This window comes from Vulpes vulpes, chromosome 10 (assembly GCF_048418805.1).
Source record: "Vulpes vulpes isolate BD-2025 chromosome 10, VulVul3, whole genome shotgun sequence".
Taxonomy (NCBI): Eukaryota; Metazoa; Chordata; class Mammalia; order Carnivora; family Canidae; genus Vulpes; species Vulpes vulpes.
The window spans coordinates 10,765,410-10,780,626 of NC_132789.1; the positions used below are offsets into that span (position 1 = coordinate 10,765,410).

The 15,217-nt window shown below is 49.7% G+C and overlaps 1 protein-coding gene across 4 annotated transcripts in view; it reads left to right on the plus strand.

Annotated features, from left to right (window-relative positions):
* TPCN1 (two pore segment channel 1) overlaps positions 1 to 15,217 on the plus strand; it is a 63,375-nt gene that overhangs the window by 36,135 nt on the left and 12,023 nt on the right. For all 4 annotated transcript variants that reach the window (XM_026018904.2, XM_072722883.1, XM_072722884.1 and 1 more), the window contains 14 exons: positions 2,693 to 2,869; positions 3,257 to 3,370; positions 4,185 to 4,315; positions 5,191 to 5,279; positions 5,932 to 5,966; positions 6,707 to 6,765; positions 7,005 to 7,104; positions 9,619 to 9,735; positions 9,992 to 10,116; positions 10,865 to 10,913; positions 11,454 to 11,517; positions 12,380 to 12,424; positions 14,512 to 14,568; positions 14,649 to 14,702. In XM_026018904.2, the coding sequence (XP_025874689.1) occupies positions 2,693 to 2,869; positions 3,257 to 3,370; positions 4,185 to 4,315; positions 5,191 to 5,279; positions 5,932 to 5,966; positions 6,707 to 6,765; positions 7,005 to 7,104; positions 9,619 to 9,735; positions 9,992 to 10,116; positions 10,865 to 10,913; positions 11,454 to 11,517; positions 12,380 to 12,424; positions 14,512 to 14,568; positions 14,649 to 14,702 (1,216 nt within the window). The remainder of the gene's footprint in view (positions 1 to 2,692; positions 2,870 to 3,256; positions 3,371 to 4,184; positions 4,316 to 5,190; positions 5,280 to 5,931; positions 5,967 to 6,706; positions 6,766 to 7,004; positions 7,105 to 9,618; positions 9,736 to 9,991; positions 10,117 to 10,864; positions 10,914 to 11,453; positions 11,518 to 12,379; positions 12,425 to 14,511; positions 14,569 to 14,648; positions 14,703 to 15,217) is intronic.

Sequence of the window (15,217 nt, forward strand, 5' to 3'; positions counted from 1 at the left end):
AAGGCCAGTGTTCTCCTTGGGGTTTGGAAGAGAATCCAGGGACATGAGTAATATTTCACTCTAGCCTTGGTGGTGGAGACCTGTCTCTCCTGGTAATTCCACATCCCAGAGGTCAAACCTGAACTGCACCGCCCCCCCCCCTCGTCAGTGGTTTCCTCTAGCCAGACCTTCATTCCTGGCTATTTATTGGAAGACATTACCTGAGAATTGCATTTTTAAGTTTTTAAATTTTATTTTAAGAAAGATTTTATTTATTTGAGAGAGAAAGAGAGAGAAGGAGCAGGGGGAGCAGGGAGGGAGAAGAGAACCTCCCCCTGAGCAGGGAGCCCGATACTCCCAGGGCTTCATCCCAGGACTCTGGGATCATGTCCTGAGCTAAATGCGGACGCTTAACTGACTGAGCCACCCAGGCACCCTAGAACTGCTTTTCTTAATAATCTAAACCTGAAGTTTCTCAGGCCACTCCAGGTGTTCCCCCCAGCCATGGAGGTGGTAAAAACCACAGTCCTGCACAGATCACAGGACTGTGATTGACACTTGCCCAGCTTGCCCACTGTTTGATTCCTGGGGTGTTTCTTCCCTTTGTCTGGCTTGCCCCTGTTGAGTCTTTATTTTTTGTTAATGAGGGTAGTGATGTGTCTGGCTTCAGGAAAGTGACTCACCCAAAGCTACCCTGCAAACCACAGCTGAGGTCAGAGCTCTCCACCTCACAGCTATTGGGCAGTCCCCAGGCTGAGCCAGGGCCTGGGCACATGATCTCTTGCAGGAGTGGTTCATCCTACCAAGCATCCATTAAACACCTACTATGTGTACCAGGGTGAGACTTGACAAGCACGCCTTGCCTTTCCTGCTCTCTGAGACAGGCTTGGTGAGCTGGAGCCACCTCAGGGTGGCATCCATTAAACACCTACTATGTGTACCAGGGCGAGACTTCACAAGCACCCCTTGCCTCTCCTGCTCTCTGAGACAGGCTTGGTGAGCTGGAGCCTCCTCAGGGTGGCATGAGAGCCCACCAGGCTCAAGTGCTTGCCACATCACAGTGTGTCCTTCTGGGCCGTAGTTCTTCTTCCTGCTGGCCTGTGGCTTGGGCAGGAATCACTGTGGTGTGTGTTCAACTCACCTCCCCGAAATAGGGTTTGAGCATGGGGAGGGTGGCCTTTGTTCCAGAAGAGCTGAATAGTTGGAATAGTTGAAAGTCAGACCTCATTCCAGGACAGGTGGAATGCTTCCAGAGGGCTCTAGGTCAGGAGACCTGTGTGTCCATTCTGGCTCTGCCACTCTCCCCTCCAGGAAATGAAGCTAGTGGGAAGAGTCTATGCTGAGTGTTCATGCTGCTTCGAAGTGAGTGAAGCTGGATCTCTCAACTCACACTGCTGATGTTTGGGGCCAGATAACTAACTCTTTGTTGTGGGGGCCTCTCCTGTGTATTTTAGGATGGCTAGTGACATCCCTGGAATTTGCACACTAGTTGCCAGCACCACCCCACCACCCCTATCTCCAGGCCAGGTTGGGTGGGAGGAGGTGGAGGGGACAGCATTGAGAAGCGCTAAAGCAAGGCAATGTATGTAGAGCATTACCAAGTAAATTTCCACTGTGAATTGGCTGCTGGGTGGGGTGCAGATGTGATGGAGCAGATAAGGTGGGGTGACCCTCATCCCTGTGCCCACCAATTCCAGGGAAGCAGTAAAGACTCCTCCCTGCAACCACCAGCACAAGAAGGCTGACCCTAATAGGGAATATGGCCTTACAGTGTCATCTGCTCCTAGTCACAAGTGGACCATTCCCAGGACTCTGTCACTTACTTATTCTCTGCATCAGCAGAGGCTAATTGCAAAACCAGGGTGTGGACCTAGATTGCCTGGCTCTGTAAGCTCAGGTGCTACTGAAGCTTCTATGCCTTGATTTTCTTATCTGTCAAATGGGATAATAAAAGCACCCATCTGAGAGGACTGTGATCAGGAGTAAAAGAGTGTCTAGGATTCAGGTAAGAGGCTGAGCATGGTGCCTAGCCTGGTAGGCACTTGGTTAGGGCCAGCCTCTGTCCCATTATGTTGGAGCGCAGGAATCAGGGCAAGGCCTGTCATTTTGCAGGGGTTAGGAAATGAGGTGAAATAGTCAAAGTAAGAAGGGAAATATATAAACGTATATAGAGTAAAGGTATTCTCAGGCTCCTTTTCTTCTCAATGTTAGTATCATTTATAATCATAACAGGTGACATCTGCAGGGAGTCCACCATACACCAGACACTGTCCTAAATGTCTTGTGGGAGCTGAGTAAGTGGACATGTTAGTCCATTGGTAGTTGACTAAGGCGAAGGAACTTTCTCAGCATTCTCCAGGGAGGAGTGGGGAAGCCAGGACTCAGCCGTGTTGGCTCCTCCCCAGACCACAGTTCTGAGAGCAGGAGTTTTGCTGCTAAGGGGCTCACATGTGTCACCTCTGTTTGTTCTCTGGACTATTCTTTGATTCTTCCAGGTTGTTTTTAAGGAAGAAGCAAGTCTCTTGAGCCCCATCAGTAGACTTGTCAGGGGTGCAGTTTGGTGAAGATAATACTTTGGACCTTCCATCCTCTTCCATCTCTGGCCCCGACTCCTTGCTCATCCACCAGGGCCTCCCCTTCCCCTCTGCCCTCTCAGCACCTCGAGGTGAGTCATCCCGAGGCCTGTTTGCCCACACTGCTCTCATTTCCTCAGGAAGGCGAGAATAACGACAAGTTCTTCACCCACCCCAAGAACGCCAAAGCACTGGCGGCCTACCTCTTCGCACACAACCACCTCTTCTACCTGATGGAGCTGTCCACAGCTCTGCTCCTATTGCTGCTGTCTCTGTGCGAGGCCCCTGCCGTCCCTGCGCTCCGGCTCGGCATTTACGTGAGTGTCTGCATGGCACACCCAATGGTGAACATTCTAGAAGGGCAGATACTATGAGCGGATTTAAAACAAAGAGGCCCTGGGGGGTCATAAAGACCTCAGGAGCAGCAGTGGATCGTCAGTCTGGCTTAGGGTCCCTGCTGGAATGAATGCACCCCCCGTCCCCACCCTCTGATTTGGCTCACTAGTAATTCCAGGAAGGAGTGCTATCTGATTGCCTCACTTAGGGACCATGGGCCACATGTTGGCTCCAGGTAAGCAATACATCTGATTAGCAGCACCACCCACCATCTCCAGGCTCAGGGGAAAGGTAGCTGGGTGTGACCACCAGTCGGAGAGACAGTGAGGCTGGTGATGCCACATCTCCTCCATACCCTTTGGTTGCAGGTCCATGCAACCCTGGAGCTGTTTGCCCTGATGGTGGTTGTGTTTGAACTCTGCATGAAATTGCGGTGGCTGGGCCTCCATACCTTCATCCGGCATAAACGGACCATGGTCAAGGTGATGTGTCCATTTCCATTTGGCATTTTCTTCCATTGTCACCTTCAAGCCTGTATTGTCAGTTTAATTCCACATCCCCCTTGGGCTGAGCCCTGTGTTCAGCAGTGTGACCCTGGAGCCCTGTCCTCACCAAATCTAAAAGCCTTGTCCAGATGTCATGATGATGCTGACAGGAGCCACTGTGGTTTAGCATCTAGTGTGTGCCAAGCATCGGCACAACAGCCTTTGCGGGAGATGTGTTACTGTTCCCAGTTTACACCCTGCCAGCTGGATGAGAATGGGATCTAAATCCCAGAGGCTTGGGATTCAGACCCAGGCCTGTCTGGCCTCTAAGCCCATGCTGATCAGTAACTAGTAACCAACATACAGCTCCCTCTGTTCAGTGAGTAGGAATGTGGCAGGGCACACTTTGCTGTGTACAAAGCACACACCCTTGTCCAGGAGAATGTGCCCAAGGAATGGCAGATAAGGATGCCCTGCGGACCTCAGGAGCGTGGGGAGAGCTAAAGGCAGAGGGTGGGCAGACGTGGCCGGACAGAGTGGCAGCTTCGCTCAGGGGGTACTACTGGATGAGCTGCTGGGAGCTCTGCCTGTGGGTTTGTTCTCTTGGGGCTACACATCTGTGCCTGTAGTCAGAGGGCTTGTCTCCAGGGGCTGCTTGATGTTGGGGGAGGCCTGAGAGAGAACTGGAGAGAAGGGAAGGGCCTCTCAAGGCCAGAGTGGGCAGGACCTGGCCAGCCCTTTGTACAGGGTATTCGGGATGGGGGCGCTGGGTTGGAGGGGCTGATGGTGCTCTGTGCCTGTCCACCCCCAGACCTCCGTGCTGGTGGTGCAGTTCATCGAGGCCATCGTGGTGTTGGTACGGCAGACGTCCCACGTGCGTGTGACCCGGGCGCTGCGCTGCATTTTCCTGGTGGACTGTCGGTACTGCGGGGGCGTCCGGCGGTAAGGCCTGGGGGATGAGACAGTTGCTATCCTGGCCTGGTCTGGACCTCTGGGCCTGCGGGGCAGGACTCAGTGAGTCTAGTAGTGATAATGCAAAGTAGTGCATGCTGGGAGAATACAAGCACGCTCCCTTCCCTCGGCCACTCTGCCCACACGGAGCGGAAAGCAGTATTCCACTCAGATTCTGGTTTCCTGGCACCAGGCTGGGGCTCTTTCCCGTATTACCTGCAGCCTTCTGGGGCTGGCTTCTCTCTCTGAGCACGTTATTTGCTCATGAAACATGGCAGCGGTGGCAGTTGAAAGCAGGCAGCTCCTCAAAGTCCAAGTGACTCAGCAGGCTACCACCCCGACTGAGGCAGGAGGCTGGACTCAGCCTGCCCACTGGCCTGGAGTTAAGCTTAGTTCTGAAGAATCCATCTGGAAAACCTCTTGGCTGAGGTACTGTTGATGAGAGCAGGCTAGTGGTTCATTCTTCAGGCCCATCCTCAAAGTTGGAAACAAGTGTCCGAAGAGTAGGTGGCCCCGAAATGTCTTCATGCATCCCACATCCCACTTGGGGAAGCTTTGTGCCCAAGGCCATGCACTTGGCCTTCTGCTGTTCCCTTCATTCCTTACAGGGCTCTGGCCTGTTTGAGCTCCACAAGCAGGAGGAGGGGCTGCCGGTGCCACACCTGCCCCGGGCCTCTCCAGCACCCCTGGAGTGCAAGTCCTCCGGGAAAATGCCAAGCGTGATGCCATAAATCAGGGTGCACTGGGACTTAGCGTTGTGTGAACCAGGAGTTCCAGGCCCCCATCTCATCTGTGGAGTCCCAGACAGCACTCCCTTGGACCTCATCCTGCCTGCCTCACCCCTTCCTGCCCTGCTTTCTCCCCAGCAACCTGCGGCAGATCTTCCAATCTCTGCCGCCCTTCATGGACATCCTCCTGCTGCTGCTCTTTTTCATGATCATTTTCGCCATCCTAGGTGAGTTTGCTGAGCCCCAGGGCCCTGGCAGTCTCTAAAACCAAGTTCACAGTTGAAGGAAAATTCACTTTGACAGTTTTAGAAGTCCAGGAAGGTTTTACAACTGGTTAAACACCCACGGCCTTCTACTCAGGGGATGAAGTATTAGGAAGCAAATGGAAGCCACGTCTGAATCTTTTCATGAGGTCCATTCCCTTTCCCCTCAGAGGTACCGCCTGACCTAGGCTTACCATGGGCATGTGTATCTTTGTAATTACACCTCCTATTTTCTTAAACCACAAATAAATGCTGTTGCTTTGCATATTGAAAAAAAATTTTTTTTAAATATTTATTTATTTGGGGGAGAGAGAGAGATAGCAAGAGAGAGCACAAGCAGCAGGGAGAGGGAGAAAGCAGGGAGCCCGATGTGGGACTTGATCCCAGGACCCCAGGATCACACCCTGAGCCGAAGGCAGACACTCAGCCACTGAGCCACCCAGGTGCCCTCACTTGCTCCTGTTGACAGAATGTGTGTTCTGTAGAATGCCGCAGTCCCCGCCACTCTCTAATGTTCTCCTTCTGCCTCCTGTGCTCGTTTACATCTACTTTGCAATCCTTTGACATCTGGGTTCGGGACCTGCTGTAACCCATTTTGTTTTCTGCTACCTCCTAGGCTTCTACTTGTTCTCCCCTAATCCTTCAGACCCTGTAAGTAATCTCTGTATTTGTCTGTTTCTTTAGTTGTTGTTGTTGTTCCTTTTTTTTTTTTTTTTTTTTTTTGAGAGAGAGAGAGAATACATGCATGCATGGAGCGGGGGGGGGGGGGGGGGGGGCGGTACACAGCAGTGGGAGAGAGAATCTTAAGCAAGCTCTCCATGCCAACATGGGGCTTGATCCCACAACCCAGAGATCATGACCCGAGCCAAAATCAAGGGTCAGATGCTTAACTAACTAAGCCATCCAGGCGTCCCTATCTCCTTCTTTATGTGGGCCTTTCCCCTCAGACATGGTGACTGGCCTGACCCCTGGCCACATTAGGAAGGTCTCTCAGCGTAATTTATGGCTCTGGAAAGCTCCGGTCACCCATACTTGAGCTGCTCCATTCCTTAAGTGCCAAGGAAATCCTCTTTCCTGTCCTTGAGAGGCCTGTTCCCAGTATCAGATCTAGAACAGATTTGGTGAAAGGAGCAGTGGAGGGGAGCCAAGCCAGTGGTGCAGACTTGTGATTGTCTAGGAAAATAGTCCCAGTCCCCTCTGCCAGAAGCACAGAGTTCAGGAAGGAAGAGGCAGCTAGACTCCACATTTGCTCATTCCTCCATCCTCCATCAGGATTCCTTGGGAGGAGGGAGAGTTGGTGGGGGTAGAGGGGAGGAGGGTGGGGGCCTCTAGGTGGTCCATGGCGGCTTGTTCCTGAGGCCAATGCGTTCTTCTGCTTTCTTTCCCTACAGTACTTCAGCACGCTAGAGAACAGCATTGTCAGTCTGTTTGTCCTTCTGACCACAGCCAAGTGAGTGTGGGCTCTGCTAGGGCTTGGGACCTCTGCCAGTGCCCCAGAGTCTTCTCCTTTTAGCCAAGAATATTGCACCCCTGAGCACAGGCAGGTGCCAAGGGATTGGGGGTGGCCCGATGAGCTCGAAGCCCATAGATAGAGACAAGGGGAAGGTGGAAAAGAGAGATATCTTCTGGGAAGATGGAGAAAGGGAGAGAGCAGATGCGGGGTCCTGCGGTAATGCTCTGCAAATCCAGTTTCCCAGATGTGATGATGCCCTCCTACTCCCGGAATCCCTGGTCCTGTGTCTTCTTCATCGTCTACCTCTCCATCGAGCTGTACTTCATCATGAACCTGGTGAGTGAGCATGCATTGCGCCCTGTTGGAACTTCCATCCCAACCAGCACAGCCCTGGGCACCCAAGGCAGGGAGAAGTAGGGGCTGCTCTTGGCCTCCTTTGAGGAAGGGGTCCCAGGCTGTGGTCAGGTGTGGCATAGTGGCAGATGCCCTATTGGGACTTGATTTCAGCTGGTTACTGGTGGTAGCAGCCTCCCTGGGTAGTACTTGTGTTGCCATTAGCTCTAGAGCTAGCCTGTTAGGTCACGCTATCCTGGGACCTTTTGTTCTCCTCCAAATGTGTGTCATAATAACTATAAAAGCTGGTTGGGGCTCCCAGATAACTTAGTCAGTTGAGCGACCAACTCATGATTTCAGCTTAGGTCATTATCGTAGGGTTGTGAGATTGAGCCCCACATCGAGGGTGTGCTGGGTGTGCAGCCTGCTTGGATTCTCTCTCCCACCCCTGCCACACCCCACTCACACACACAAACACTCTCTCTCAAAATAAGTGAATAAGTAAAATAACTATAAAAGCTGGCATTAATGAAGCTATTGGCAGGCACTGGGCCAAGTGCTTTATATATGAGGATAAATGATTTATCACAAAAACTCTGGAGCTACTGTTATGATTCTCAATTTATAGATGAGGAAACTGAGGACCAGACTGGCAGAGTGATTTGCCTATAGTTGCACAGCTCAGGGCGGCCAGGTGAGCTGGTCTGATTCTAGAGCTCGGCTCTTAACCGCTCGGACCTACTGCACCCATGTGTCTGTTTCCACTCCATTGATTGGGAACCATTAGAAAATCCATTACAGGATACATTCTGCTAAGGAGAACATAAAGTCCCTGGGCACACTGGTAACTTTGGAGGTGTTTGCAGAGGCCTAGCTGGCTGCAGGGATGTTCCTACCATCAGCAGATTGCCCCAAAGATAAAGCCATTAGGCCCATGTGGAGACCATATGCCAATGCCAGAACTATCGGAGAGGCTTTATCAGGTCTTGTGTTTATTTATTTATTTATTTTTAAATTATTTATTTATTTTTAAAGATTTTATTTATTTATTCATGAGAGACACAGAGAGAGGCAGACACATAGGCAGAGGGAGAAGAAGACTCCCTGTGGGGAGCCTGATGCAGGACTCAATCCCAGGACCCCAGGATCATGACCTGAGCCAAAGGCAGATGTTCAACCACCGAGCCACCCGGGTGCCCTAAAAAATTTTATTTTTAAGTAATCTCTACACCCATTGTGGGGCTAGAACTCAGAACCCCAAGATCAAGAGTCACTTGCTCTACCAACTGAGCCAGCCAGGCACCCCAAGTCTTGTGTTTATTTTTATACTTCTAAAGAGCGTTCTGAACACTGCTCCCCACAGTCAGGCCCAGGGTAGAAATAAAAAGCATTCACCCTGCGGTAGACTTGCAAAATGTCCTAAAAGCTTAAAGTCTTAAAAGGAAAATACTTTCCTTTTCTAATTCTTCAAAATCAAAATGTTGGCTATCTTTATAGGTATTAGAGTTCTTATATACAGTTGTTAGTTTAGAATCATAAAAATATATTCTGTGTAGCTGATTTGCTTTAATTTGTAATATACTCAGAGTTGTGAAAATCTAGGGCATAGGTCAGCAAACTGCAGCCTGTTGGCCAAAGCCAGCCCACCACCTGTTTCTATAAATAAAGTTTTATTGGCACACAGCCACATCCATTTGTTGACGCATCATCTGTGGCTGATTTCATGCTACAGCTGCAGGGTTGAGTAGTTTCAACAGACACCATCTGGCCTTCGGAGCCTAAAATATTTGCTATCTGTCCCTCTACAGAAAAAGTTTGCTGACCCTCCCTTGACCTAAAGGGGGAAAACAAAAGATCGATTTGAAGGGATGGAAAAGACAAGAGAGTTTCCGTCAAAATATTTTTGAGAGAAAAAGAAAGTGTTTCCCCAAAAAGCCTTCTTTCAATTCTGCTCCTGCCCCCCCCCCCCCCATCACCCTTTGACAATGCAGACTGCGTCGTTAATATGCCAGCTCTAGAATTAGGCAGCCCAGGCATGTTGTGCCCCGGAGGGCAGGCTACCCCACCACTCTGAGTTCTGGGGCCAATGCATGAAGCTGTGGCTCATCGGGACCAGGAACAAGGGTATGCAGGTAGACGCACTCTGTGCCATGCTGTTCCTTCCTGCTCTGAGGCTGGGATGGCCCTCGGCTCCCCGGCTGTCATATCGGAGAATTGGGTGTAGAACCCAGTGTTTCTCTTGATGCTTCACCTTAGAATACCTGCCCAGCCAGTCATGAGCTCAGGCGCAGAGAAGCACCGGGGGAATGTATAATAATGACTTTATGTATCCCAAGAGAGAAAATTTGCAAGTGATAGTGGATGGCCTTCCTCTGCTGATGCTTAGGGAATAAGCCTCATATGCAAGGGGCAGGTGGGAGGGTCTTCTCAGGCCCCCCTTGTGGGGTGGCTGGAACTCCCCCACTCCTTGAGACTCCACCACGCAGGGGAGCCAAGTCCCGTGTTCTTCCCTTACAGCTTCTGGCTGTCGTGTTCGACACCTTCAATGATATTGAGAAACGCAAGTTCAAGTCTTTGCTGCTGCATAAGCGAACCGCCATCCAGCATGCCTACCGCCTGCTCATCAGCCAACGGGTAGGGAGGGGTAGGGGCCGGACCAGGGAGGGGTGTGGTTCCTGCTGCCCTTCACTTGCCCTGAACAGTCCCCTAGGCATGGCAGGGCCAGCAGCTTTAGAAACTAGGAGTTCTGCCCCTGAGAGAACAAGAAAGAGTAGTGTGCCCTGGGATCCTTTGCTGTCCTGGGCATCCAGAGTAGCTGCCACCAACAGAAGGGGCAGTCTGGGCTCTGTATTTTCCCATGTTTCCATGGCCACCTGCCCTCTCCCCGCAGAGGCCCGCCGGCATCTCCTACAGGCAGTTTGAAGGCCTGATGCGCTTCTACAGGCCCCGGATGAGTGCCAGGGAGCGTTATCTTACTTTTAAGGCCCTGAATCAGAGCAACACACCTCTGCTCAGGTGAGAGTGGATGCCAGGTGGGGCGGGGTGGCCAAAGGCATTCACAAGAGGGACTGGAGCGAGCCAAGGTACCAGGAGGTTGGTGGGCAAAGAAGCTTGTGAGAGACTAGTTTTCTCCACAGAGATTCTTCTAGTAGATAGTATCATTCATCAGGTTTATTCTTACAAGTAACAGAAGCCCAGTCCAAGCTGGCTTGATACAAAAGAAATGAGCTGGCCTCACCAGTTGCTCTCCAGCCCTGAGTGAGGAGGGGTAACCCCATGTGAGCCGGGTGAATGTGCATGTGCGCGCATACACACACATGCCCCTGGAAGAGCCTGCAGAACCAGCCCTGAGATTGCATGGGCAGATCTTGGTCTTCCAGACTGCTGATGACCAGAACCCTCTTCCTGAGGAAGGAAGCGGGCCAGCTATGGCAACACCAGTAAACGAGCTCTGTCCAGGCTGAACTCAGTCCCAGCTATCCCATTAAGTCCTCTGCTAGAGGCGGCTCTGTCCCTGTCCATTTAAGAATTAGAGTAACCCAGGGCAATTCAAGCTGTCAGTGGTTAGTGTAGATGCACAGCACCTGGAGGAGATCAAATGCCCCCAGGTAAGGGTCGTTGGGGCACTGAGGTACTGAAACTCGCAGATGTCCCCTCCGCCATTAAAGGGGACCACAGGTGGTCAAGGGAGGCCTGAAGCTCAGTGGGAACAGGTTCTGATTTTTTTTTTTTTTTTTTTACCTTTTCATGTTGCTTACAACAGCCTGAAGGACTTTTATGATATTTATGAAGTCGCTGCCTTGAAATGGAAGGTGAGTGCTTGTGAGTGGGACCAAAGACCAGAGAGAGGGCGGGCTAACTGCTGGGGGGAGGGGGGGACGGCAATGGGGGAGGGGAATGAGACTGAGCGCACCAGCTGCTTCCCCACTGGGACAACTCAGCTCTCGGCTTGGCTGCCCGCACTGCAGGATTACAGGTGGCCCCCCTACAATATGCTCTGACATTTGCACTGTAGCTTCTTGGTTAAGAGCACCGAGTCTCAGGCAGACCCCATTAGTCACTGACATTGGGCAAGTTATCGAACCTTTCCAAGGCTTGTCTCACTAGGGAAATGGGAGAACGATGATCCCTACTTGCAGTTATTTTCAGGACTATACAAAAAAAAGGCATGGACATGGCTCCGTTTACATGCTTCCTGGACATTGGCATCTTTGTCATTGATAGATCTCTGTTTTCATTGTTGCCCAAGTTAGCCAGGGGAGCAGGGTAAACAAACGGCATCCAGGCCCCCAGGGCAAGGTTCTGATCACTGGTCCTAACAGCCCCTCTCTGTGGCCCTGTTTCCTGGCCAGGCAAAGAGAAATAGAGAACACTGGTTTGATGAGCTTCCCAGAACAGCATTCCTCATCTTCAAAGGTAAGGTTGACCTGAATATGGCATCTTGGCAGCTGGGGACAGATGGAGGTTTCCAGAGACCACAGATGAGCACTTGAAGAGCATGCTCAGAGGGTGTGCCTGTACGTGTGTGTCTGAATGTCTGTGTGTGTATGAGAGACCAACAGTGTGGTCACCCCAGCAGGCAAATAAATGCATTTTTAAAAAGGTAGTAGGATTCCATTATCCATTCCGTTCTCAAATCTGCCTTTGTACCCACTAGTGTATTCAGGCCATCCTCCTGTGGAAGGATAAATAGCTCATGTATATGATCCCTGACATCATGCTTGCACAGCATAACATTCAAAATTTTAAAATCCAGGTGTTGCCCCTTCACTGAAGGCCAGTTTTGAAGTTGCATGGAAGGGTATGGTTAGCTCGTGGGGGATTTCTTGTGCAAGAAGGCTGAAGCCTGCGCGTGGGCAGTGATGAACAAGAGTAAAGACAGTGTATCATATATCATGATTTTCTCCTGCAGCTAGGGCTTTGGGCTCTGCTCTTAGTCCAGATTCTTTAGAGGGTTTTTAATTCTGTGGAGTGATAGTTACTCAAGTGGATGAACCAATAGCTCCAGGCTGAGTCCAGTGGCAAGTTAAAGTTAGTGGTGGCCAACAAAGCTTCACTGTGCTCCCACCTGGCTCCAGGCTGCCTGGACTCTCTCTCAAGCAGCAGTTGGCTGTGTGGTCTGGCCTGAACACAGGCATGGGGTCATCCTCAGAGCATACCCTTCCTTCCTCACTCCTGGGCATAAACACCCTGACTGCTCATGGGTGTGAAGTGTGTGGTAGGGAATGTGTACTTGCCAATGAAGATTTCAATGTTAACATTTCTTCTCTTCAAATAGGAATTAATATCCTTGTGAAATCCAAGGCCTTCCAGTACTTCATGTGTAAGTGTGACATACCACAGTTCTAGGCCCCTTCCTGCCTGAGTCTTTTACCATTCCAGAACATGGAGAGTCAAGAGATTAGCCCTGCAGCCATGTTACTGACTTTTTATTTTAGAAAATTCCAAGCATGCATAAAAGTGGGGAGATGATAATGAGCATCCATGTACCCATAGCCCAGCTTCAACAGCTGTCACCCCATGGCCAGTATTTCTATCCATCTGTACCCTCATGGTAGCTCATCATCTCTTCCCTAGACCTGGAGATTTTGGAAGCAGATTTCAGAACCACAGGATGTGGTCTGTCACTTAAGTCTGTTTCTATCTGTAGGTTTCTCTTCTATCCCCTTTCTCTGTCTTGTGACATTTAGTTAAAGAAACAGGACTGTTTGGCCTTCAGTCTTGTTCTTGCATGCTCCTCTGTTGTTTATTTTCTGCCATTCAGTAGTTATAGCTAGAGTTGTATTGCCCAGTGCAGTAGCAATTTGCCAGGTGTGATTATTTAAATTTAAGCAACTCAAGTGAAAAAAGCCACAGGAGCCACATCTCAAGTGCTCAGTCACCACATATAGCTAATGACTACTAGTTGGACAGCACAGAGGAGGACATTTCTTTTGTCCTAGGAAGTCCTCCTGGACAGTACTCATGGAGAAGCTTGATTGGATTCAGTCTTTCTAAGGAACACTGGTTCCATTTGGTGGGAAATGGTGTTTAGAGACCACAGTTTGAAATGCTAAAGGTGTTCACTGCTTGGAGTTGGTTATTATTTCAAGGCCTTTCCATGGACAGAGGTAGGATTTTTGTTTTTAAAGATAAACCAAATTGGGAGTTTATCCTGACTTTTTAAATTCAAATTCAGTACTATTGCGTTTTTATCTAACTCCCTCATTCTTTCATATCCAGATACCCTCCCCCCCCCCCCCGTCTTAAAATACTGGCAAATCCTGGTTGCCAACACCACTCACACAACTACTCATTTGCTGTACCTCACAGTAGACTCATAACCATCTCCAGACACTAGTCCCAACACAGTCCCAACAACACAGCAACTAGAGCGCCGCTCCAGGGACGTATGTTCACATTACCAGGTGGTAAGGTCACTTATAATAATTCTTCTCCCCGTGAGTGTGTCACCAACTGGATATGCATTTAGGTTTCTTTATTTAATTTTATTTCTGATTTTCAGGTGTTGCTTTTTTTTACATTTAATTTTTGTTTTATACTTACGTAAATTATCTATATGGTTCCAAGTCAGATCTATAAAAGTATGTTTAAGGATACATCGTTTACATCCTGTCAGACCTCCTCCACTGGGTAACTTTTTTTTGGTCTCTTCTTCCATTTTATAAAAACTATAAGTAGATGCATATGGATGCCTATCCCCATGTCTTAAATCAATGACAATACCTATACACTGTTCCCACCTTGCTTTTTTTCAGTTAACAATGTATCCCAGAGACCACTCCCCATTAATATATAGAGATGTTCCTCGTTTCTTTTTAGAGTTGATACTTTACCATTTTGTGAACATGGTCATAGTTGATCCAAGTATGATCAGGGAAAAAGATCCCCTGTTGATCTTTTAGGGCACTTCTACATTTTTGTTCTCATAAACAGTTCTCTAGCAAATGGCTTGCAGTACAGATTGTTTTGTGTTTTGCTAGTATCTCATGGGGGTGGATCCCTAGAAGTGGGATTGCTATGTAAGAGGCCAAATGAATATGTAATTTTACTAACTAGTCCATGCAGTCATCTTAAAATCACATGTCTCTAGGAAAGAACAAACATTTTAATACTCAACATCTTTTACACCAACTTGGAGTAATCTGTAGGTTTTACTGAAACAACTGGTTTCCCTACAGTGACACAGAACATGTTTTTAGAAATCTGTGGCCATTTTCTAAGTGAAACCACTGGTTGATGTAGCTCATGTGGTAAAAGCACTAAGTGGAAAGAAGCCATCATCTATCACGTGGGTGTGCAGAGCATCTCCTAGGGCTGCCAGGAGGGTAGCCAGGGGGGCGGCAGCTGTGAGCTCTGGATTTGCACACCCATCTGTGCTTTCTCTCTCTATTATGGGCCTGTTTGCAGACTTGGTGGTGGCTGTCAATGGGGTCTGGATCCTCGTGGAGACCTTCATGCTGAAAGGTGAGCCCTGGCTAGGGGACCAGCCTGTCCTGTGGGCACTCCTGGCCCCACCGCTTGACCTCCTGCTTCTTGTCTTACAGGCGGGAACTTCTTCTCTAAGCACGTGCCGTGGAGTTACGTCGTCTTTCTGACTAGTAGGTTTCTGATGTGGCTTTGCTGAACTACAGGTTTATTTATTTATTTATTTATTTATTTATTTATTTATTTATTTAAGATTGTATTTATTTATTCATGAGAGACACACACACACACAGAGACAGAGACATAGGCAGAGGGAGAAGCAGGCTCCATGCAGGGAGCCCTATGTGGGACTCGATCCTGGGTCTCCAGGATCACACCCTGGGCTGAAGGCAGGTGCTAAACCACTGAGCCACCCAGGCATCCCTGAACTACAGGTTTTAAACCCTGGCTAGGGAGAACTTGCATTTGCTTGAGGGCCTCGTGGCTCTTCTCGAAAATGGGGAGGCTTGATGAGAATGGAGCAGAAATGGAGTCTGATTCCATCCCACCCCCGTCTAAAACTCTTTCATCCTGGATGTAACTCACACTGCCTGGCTGCACAGGGTCGCTCAGCTTCCTCTCTCACTGCCCCCCCTCCAGCACCCCACCCTTGTCCCGGCTCACAGCCCTCCTGAACAGTGACCTGCTC